Here is a 9,044-nt window from a genome sequence, read left to right on the forward strand (position 1 = left end):
TTTATTGCTATTAATATGTCAAGAATTAATGAAGCAACTTTAGAATAACTAACTCTACCCCTGATTCTTACAAATATAATGAAATTTTACTATTTTTAATGCTTTTTAATTATGTTCTTCATTTTATTATCTAATTTAAATTTCCTTTAATTTATTGTTATGCCAAGAATCCTGAGTGTGAATAGAAGTCCATCATGAGAAAATCAGTATATGTTAACAATGTATGAAAAACAACTGATGAATATGTATCTAGAATATGTAAAGAAACTTACAAGTTAACAATAAAAAGAAAAGATAGTCCAGCTCACAAATGTGCAAAGGATTTCTTTAAACAAGATAGACAAGTGGCTAATAAGCACATGAAAAAGGTGTTTAATATGTTTAATTATTAGGGAATTGTAAATCAAACCAGATCATACTCATTAGGATGGCTAAAATAAAAGATGGTACTAGTATTGGCAAAGATGTGAAGAAATTGGAACTCTCATTGGCTGCTGGTGGAAATGTAATGGTGTCTCCTGCTTCAAAAAGCACAGTACTGCAGACATTAAACATAGCATTTTTGTATGACTCAAGAGCTTCACCACTAGTTATATGTACAAGAGAATTGAAAACATTTTCACACAAAAATTTATACATGAATGTTCATAATAACATTATTCACAGTAGCCCAAATGTCTTGCCAATGAATGAATGGATAAATAAAATGTGGTATATTCAGGCAATAAAATTTTCCTCATCCATAAAAAGGAGTAAGTATTGAAACACACAATGATATGAATGAACCTGGAAAACACTATGCCAAGCAAGAGAATGTTTTAACACAAAAGAACATATTTTATGGTTCCATTTATGTGAAGTGTTCAGAATAGAAAAATCTATAGATAGAGAATTAAATTAGTGGTTGGGGGACATGAAGGGGAAGTAGCAAAAGACCGTTAATAGGTATGAGTTTTCTTTTTTGAAGTAATGAAAATGTTCAGGAATTAGTGGAGATGTTTAAAAAATAAACTATTCTAAAACCACTGAAATTTTACAGGTGAATTCTAAAATTCATCAGTAAAAGGGTGAATTTTATCTCTATAAAAATGTTACAAGATAAAAGAAACAACTTAGAAAAAAATGATAGCCAGTACTTTATCTAAAGTCCATTAATACATGGATTTTTATGAATTCAATTTCTGTGAACAGCTATGTGTACATATGTGCATGTATGCATCACCCATAACTTGATGCTATATAATATACTGGGATATGATAATATCTCATCATGTGGACAGTATAATAAAATGCTACATAATATTTTTGGATCCAGACTCTTCATTTATCAGTAAAACTTAACGGAGACTTTAGTGATTTACAGTTATATGTTGTTGAACAATGAGGATGCATTCTGAGAAATGTATCCTCAGGCAACTTCATAATTGTGTAAACATAATAGTGTACTTACACAAACTAAGACAATTATAGTGTCACTAGGTGATATCAACTTATGAGACTACCATCATATGTGCTTGTTGACTGAAATGGTGTTATGAAATTATCCCTGTATCTTTGTTGAAGGATGCATCCTTTAGCTATAGAAATTACTATTACAAATGATCAATTTTTCTCTCTCTTTTTTAGGATTTCCTGAGAAGATAACAGTGAAACAGTGTTACCGTCTACTTGGAAATAGTCTCAATGTGCATGTAGTAGCTAAGCTGATCAAAATCCTTTGTAAATAACTTTGAAATAACTCTGGAAAAGGAACATGATATTCTTTCATGCCCAGATTGTAATTCTTAAATTCTATTTTGAAGTAATGTTGATTAAATTTAACTAAGTTATTTTAATCTTTCTTTAAAAATTTTAGAATTCATCTCAAAATTTAGAATTTATCACAAAAATAAATTTGTTTTCTTAAATTTATATTGCTGTATTTTATAAATTTTGCTTTTATAGAGAATATATTTTCATTTTAAAGTAATATATATATATCTTTATAATATGTATATTATATGTTATATATAATATGTTATTATTATCTTTACAATATTATTACTCCTAGACTTAGAATGGTGATTCTAATGCTAGCCTGTTTGAAATATTGGATGTTTTACTTAATTCCCATCTTTTGGATATTTTACTTAAATCCCATCCTTTAAATGTTTCTTAATTTGATGTAAACAGATACTTATGATATTTGAAACCAAATTGTCATTATTCAACTTATCAACTTATATAGCAGTCTGAAGAATATAATAGAAAAATTAGATTCATGATTACTTCTCCATCAGGAGGCCTTAGCAAACTTAGGTGTTTATTATCTAATTATCTTTTTCTTTCATCTCTCTTCGAAGGGCCAAACTCAGTATGGACTTAGCTTTAGTTTGCTATTATTAGAGTTTGTTTTTGCTTCCCTTCTCAGCTTGTGAGTTAAATTTGCCTGCAGTCTAAGGAATGTAATGTAGCATTAGTAATTTAGGGAGGAAATTCTACCCTGACCCCATTATATATGGTGCTAGTTCCCCCTACCTCATTTTTTTTAATTGTTGTGACATGCCTCTGATTTAACTTTTATAACTTTTAACTTTGTTGTCTCTCCTTGCCAGAGACTTTTTGGAATTCAGGTTTCTCATCAGCCTGAATCTTGCATCATAAATCTTGCAGTTTTGATTTTAGTAATAAAAGCAAGTGATACAGAGAAATGAAAAGAAACAAGACCAGAAATTATATCACAAAATATTAATTCATATTTTTTTATTTTTTAAGCATAATCTAAGCCAGGTGTGGTGACACACACCTGTGCTACTTGAAAGGCTAGCAGGAGGATTGCAAGTTTGAGGCCAGCCTTCACAACTGAGCAAGAACTTTTCTCAAGATAAAAAGGTGGGGGGTAATGGGGGTTGAGGTGGGGATATAGCTCAGTTATAGAGTGCCTCTGTGTCAATCCTCAGTACAAAAACAAAAACAAAAAAATCATTCCTATATAGAGAAATTTGAACCCTTGTTCATTGCAGGTGAAAGCATAAAATTGTAGAGCTGCTGTGGAAAACTGTGTGGAAGTTCCTTAAAAAGTTAAAGATAGAATTACCATATGATCTACAAATTCCATTTCTGGGTATATACCCAGAAGAAGTGAAAGCAAGAACTTGAACAAATGCTGTGATTATAATAGCATTATTCATAGCATCCAAAAGGTGGAAGCCGCCCAGGTGTCCATCCATCAATAGATAGATGGATAAATAAAATGTATATGTATATAAATACATATAGTGGACTAGTATTCATCCTTAAAAAAGAATGAGATTATGATACATGCTGTGAACAGGATGAGCCTTAAGACATTCTAGTAAGTGAAACAAACCAGTCACAAAAGGACAAATATTATAATTCCACTTATATGAGGTACCTAAAACAGTCAGATTCCCAGAGACTATAAGTAGAATGGTGGTTGTCAGGGATAGTGGGAGGGAGAATGAGGGGTTAGTGTTTAATAGATATAGTTTCGACCTGAGGGCTAATGAAGTTCTAGGAAATGGTTGGTGGTGATCGTTTCATAATAGTGCAAAGGTACTTAATGCCATTGAACTGGACGCTTAAAAATAGTTGCAATGGTGAAATTTTAAATTATATATATTTTGCTGCAATTTAAGAAAATTATATTTTATTACCATATTTTCAGAACATATAAATAGATATATTTAGGGAGGTTGTAAGCCAACACATGTATCAACAATCACTATTGACTTTTTATATTTGTGTTTAAAGATAAACTTTATTGCAAGTCTCATAAATTTTATTATATAATCTAAAATCATTTTGGCACACTTTTGTGTAGTGTTCTTCGATGAAAAATTCTTTATCAATAAAGTGGTTTATAGTTTAACCATAGTTATACAATGATTATAATTATGTAAATATAGTATCTGACATCCCATTGAGCAATATTATTTAAAATACATATTAAGTTACAGTGTGCCAACTATAAACACATGAAAGGTCTGTGGAGACATTTGCTTGTAAACTAGAAGACAGAATAAGCTTTATGAAATTTTTAAGTATGTATTGAAGTATGTATTCAAAGGCAGATGATAATTTTGCCCTTAACTCATAATTGAAAATATACACTAGCAAGCATAAATTTTACACCTTAATGAAGATATATTTACCAGTGTCATTTAATCATACACACACACACACACACACACACACACATATGTACACAAACGTGTATGTGTATATATATATACACACACAACTAATTTGGAAAAGTCACTTTATTGAATGCTACATATTGGTAATATGCATAAAATTTGCACTGGAAATTCTGTTTTCTGATATTTCTTATAATTTGTTTGGTATAATAGCCTCTATTTTTCAAGAGAACTATATGTAATTAAACCTTTGCTGTTCTTTACAATAAACTGTTTCTTCATTCTCCTTTTTGCATCACTCTGTTCTTTATAAAAGCTTGTTAGGTAATTCTAAGGTATTTATTATCTTGCCTCATAATTTTAGTATATTTTAAGGACCCAAAACCAGTGACAAAACATGGTTAAATGAATCAATACAAAAATGATTTATAGATGGTTACTCAAATTAATACAAGCAAAATGATTTATATTGGAAATTGATTGTGGGGAGGAGATGGGTAATCATCACAGAAGTCCGAGCCTGACCATCCTTAGTGTAGGCTATAAAGTTGAATGACGGGGAGGGTGTAGGTCACCTTTCACTGTGGGGTGGGCTGTGCCTTGAAAGGTAAGAAAATACCTACCACCATCAGCCACTTGCTCTGGAGTCTTTTAAAGTGGCGAAACTAGGAGTTCACATTATAAACAATGACAAGCTACCCAGCACCTTTTTTAAAAGTATGAGACTAATATATTCCTTGAAATGATCTTTTAGAGATAAACTTATTTGGTAGAGAAGCTCTTCAGTTTCCTTGCGAGCTGCATCACTGCGTGTTGAATGTAAAGGTGGATGGTGTTAGAGGCAGGGCAGCCACTTCAGTGCCTAGGTAGGGAGTAGGATTCTTTAAAACAAAACAAAACAAAACATCTTCTGACTTTGGTTTAAATTTCAACCTACTTAATCCAAAATGATTAAATCAGACTTCTGAGGAGAGACAAATAAAGCTAAGGACAAATTAAACTGGTTTAATCCTAGCCATAAGAGTACAGAATAAGGTGCAACTACATTCATACAACATTAAGCATGCACTAAAGGATGCATTCTGTGGGCTGGTTACTGTATCTCCAACTAAACAGAGTGACTAAAGTCACTCTGGTTACCCTTGTTTTGATAACTTTATAATTTAGAGTCAAGAGAGGTTCCTAAATAAGTCAAAGTCAACAATGAGGAACTTATTTTAAGCCCATATATAAAAAGTGGTTGAAGTTTGCTTTTCTGAGTTGGTTATGGTGTTTAAGAGAAGTATAACTTGGGCTGGGCATATAGCTCAGTTATGGAGCACATGCTCAGCATGATCAGGACCCTGGGTTCCATCCCCAGCAGCAACAACTAAGAATTTAACTTCTAATTTGGTTTTATTATTTTACTGATAATTTGAAAGCCACCAGTTAATCTCCTGACTGACTACTAGCTTTGGACTTTGAAACTGAGTGAGGGTCATATGGACTCAGCAGTTTTCTCAAAGCCTGTGGTTGAACTCAAGATTATATAATTTTTTAGATACAGCCTTTGGACCTCTCTCTACTGGTTAATTTTTTCCTCTCAATGTTTCCTGTACAAGTGTAGGGTATACAGGTGTCATGTTAACTTTGGGCACGTGTCTTTTCTGGTTTTCTTTCCTCATTTGTCACACCCAAGATGTCTACTCACACCAATATTATATTTGGGAGTATCCTTCTGCATGTTGTATGAAATAGCAGTTAAGAATCTCGCACATGTTCTCCGGTTCAGACTACATCATTCAGCCTGTCTGCACGTTTTCCCTCTTGTCATTCCGTCTCTTTGATACTGAAATTTAAAAAAGTTTTAAAATTTTTCCCCTGTTTCTTTTTTTGAGACCTCTGGGAATATTTTATTCTTATGGTCTTCAAAATCTTACACAACCATGATTTAAACTACATCACCATTATTTGTCTTCATTTGTGAGTTTATTTTTAAATGTATTTGCTCAAAAATATAAACATACAAAAAGACTCTTTCAACTTCTTGATTCCCATGTTCTAAAATAAATTTGTTTTATATTTACCATAGGTTCAGAGTCTTTTTTTCAATGATGCTTAACACTTCAAGGACTCTCATGTACAACATGGTTGATTCCTAAAGCTTCCAAAAATCTATCTCCTTTTTCCTATAAATAAGACACAATATTTTCACAAATACTAAAAATTGGAAGTTAATTTTCCCATAGAAATCTGTTCCTTTTAGCTTTATGTTGTTTTTATTTCTCTGCTTGTACATAGGATGCTTTCATTGTTTCCTTAAGTATTTGCATTTTGTTTGCATTTCTATGTCTATTCATAACAAGGAAGATTGAAATTATGAGTGTACGTGGTTGTTTAGCCAAGTTGGCTCTATAATCAGATGAGATCACCTAGAAAGGGGAAAGAGAAAGGTGGAGGGAGACTAGAGCTGAACTTTTAATGTTCCTGCAGATTCCGTTTTTGGATCTCTCTACCCTTCACTGTCTGAACAGGTTTCTCAGATATTTTCCCCTCTTCTTATAACTTCTACCCTTTTCCTGCTGATACTCAGATGACCTAGATCTGATAATTTTCTCAAGTCCTATTGTAGAATCTTCATGCTGGATCATTTTCAACTAGGATAGCTTGCAGTCACATCAAATTAAGCATGTTGAAAAATTAAACATCCTATATTCTAAAATCACTTTTCCACTCATGACTTACTAATTCTCTTTATGGTAACTCCTACTCTCCCAGTCTCCCAAATTCAAACCCTATAACCCAAGATCATCTTCGCCTGGTCTTTCCCACTCTGCATTCTGTTTATCAACAAAAGTAGGTTTCCCAAGGAAAACTTTCTCTGATAGATGGTGACTTATTTTTGGAAAAACTGATGTCACCTTTAAATCTGAAAACATACATATTTGCTGCCAAATTTGTGTGCTTGGCTAAATGTAGACATTTACTAGATTTTAGCCTTCTGAATTTAATCTAGATGGATGTCATTTTTACTAAAATAGTGTTACTTTGCTCACTTAGCTAGTTTACTTACACAAATACAGTTAAATTGCACATATAAAAAATGACCCAAAACATACTCCTTGTGTAGGAGAAATACAAGTTAATTTGATACTTGGGAGGTGATTCTATGAATAAATGAACAATAAGCTGAGGAGTTGCTATGATCTCAGGTGGTTTTAGTGAAAAATGTTTTGTTCTAGAGCATGTAAACTTCCAAAGATTTTTAACATTTTTTTTCACTGCTGTGTTCCTAACCACATTAGTTCCTGGCACATAGTAAGCACTCAGTAAATACTTGTTGAATGAATGAATATAGTAACCATACTGGAACTGGTATCAAAATTTTAATGAGGGTATCACAATGTGGAATTTAAATGGTGACTAGAAGTCACTCTCCTGAAAACTACTGAATTTGTTTACTACTGCCATTTCTTCCATACTCAGAGAAATAGTCAAATTTACTCAAATCTGGGACACATTTTAAAAATAATTCTAGGGTAGACTTTTGGCTTTTATGGAAGTGATGCAGACACATTTTTTTTTAAATACTGTATTCTAATTTCTAGTCTTGACAAGAGATCATGGACTTATCTCTTAAGTAAAATTGCAAGCTATGGGTAAGCATAATTATGCAATAGCACATCAGAAGAACTCTGCAAGATGGCAAGAGAAACAAACTGGCTAGGGACCCTGAGATTGAGGGACCAGCATAGTTTCAAGACATTTTGCTGCTGTTCCACCCAACAAAGGAAGGTAACCACAGGCTTAGTGTTTACCAACCCATACCCTAGCCCAAAAAAGGAGACCATGAAGGCCCATTCTTAACCTAAATAGAACTGAATCTTGAAGGTAACACCAGGAGAGTCTGGCTCCATCAACCAGGACAATGTATCAGAGGAACCCCTGGCAAACATCCAGGTGCAGCACTCCACTTTCCTGCCAGACCTGAGATTTCTCTCACCTGCTAAGGGGTGAGCATCCAGAGGATGCTGGCAAGGGGTATCCCACCACAAAAACACCTCACCCAGAAAGTCTTCACTGTAAGCCATAGACTTCCTTCTCCCAGAAGCACCTGGTACCTGGCCTGGCTTGGGAAATAGCTTCTTTTCTCTTAATGTAGCATTATCAAGGGCCACTGAGAGCCTCCATAGCACCAGATAAACCAAGCAAACCAAAATAATAGGGCAAAGCCTCTAAAAACTAAACTGTCATTGGAATCACAGTCCACAAATGTAAGCCAGAACCAGAATGCTAAACAAACAGTGACTGTCCACTAAAATAGAAGATTAAAATAGCACTTAAATTTGAGTGTCCACGCTAGGACAAGATATCCAGGAAACAATCTAAAGTCACCTGTCATACCAAGAACTTGGAAAATCACAACTTGAATAAGAAAGAACAGTTAACTAATGACAATACCAAAGTGAATCAGATGTCAAAATCCTCTAACAAGGATTTTAAAGCAACCATCTTAAAAATGCCTCAACAAGCAATGACAAATTCTTTTGCACAAAAATAGAAAAGCAGCCTAACATAGAAATTAATGCAAATCCAATAAAATGTTGATCAATTATATTTAACAATTAACAGACATTATTAAGTAAATATTAATAAATATCCAACTTTTAAAAAATAATTAAATGCAATTACATACCTGAAGAATACAATAACAAAAAAAACCAGAAGGAAAAACCTCTCTGGTGACAAGTGGTCTTAGATTGTATCCTGGATATTTTGCCTATTAAGTCTTCATTATCAGAAATTGATGATGTGCCTGGGCGTGGATTTTTCTGAGCTTGTTTCCTATTCACTCAGCTTCTTTAATTCACACCTATCTTTTCCCAATTTAGGATCAATAGTAGAGTAAAAATGACAGAAGGCAAT

At 33.1% G+C, this 9,044-nt stretch overlaps 1 protein-coding gene across 2 annotated transcripts in view; it reads left to right on the forward strand.

The window, feature by feature from the left end:
* The window catches only part of Trdmt1 (tRNA aspartic acid methyltransferase 1), a 41,329-nt gene extending 39,523 nt beyond the window's left edge, over nucleotides 1-1,806 (forward strand). For both annotated transcript variants that reach the window (XM_076831337.1, XM_076831341.1), the window contains one exon: nucleotides 1,627-1,806. In XM_076831337.1, the coding sequence (XP_076687452.1) occupies nucleotides 1,627-1,727 (101 nt within the window). In that variant the 3' untranslated portion in view covers nucleotides 1,728-1,806. The remainder of the gene's footprint in view (nucleotides 1-1,626) is intronic.
* Nucleotides 1,807-9,044: the final 7,238 nt, after the last annotated feature.

Source organism: Callospermophilus lateralis, chromosome 13 (assembly GCF_048772815.1).
Source record: "Callospermophilus lateralis isolate mCalLat2 chromosome 13, mCalLat2.hap1, whole genome shotgun sequence".
In the NCBI taxonomy this organism is placed as follows: Eukaryota; Metazoa; Chordata; class Mammalia; order Rodentia; family Sciuridae; genus Callospermophilus; species Callospermophilus lateralis.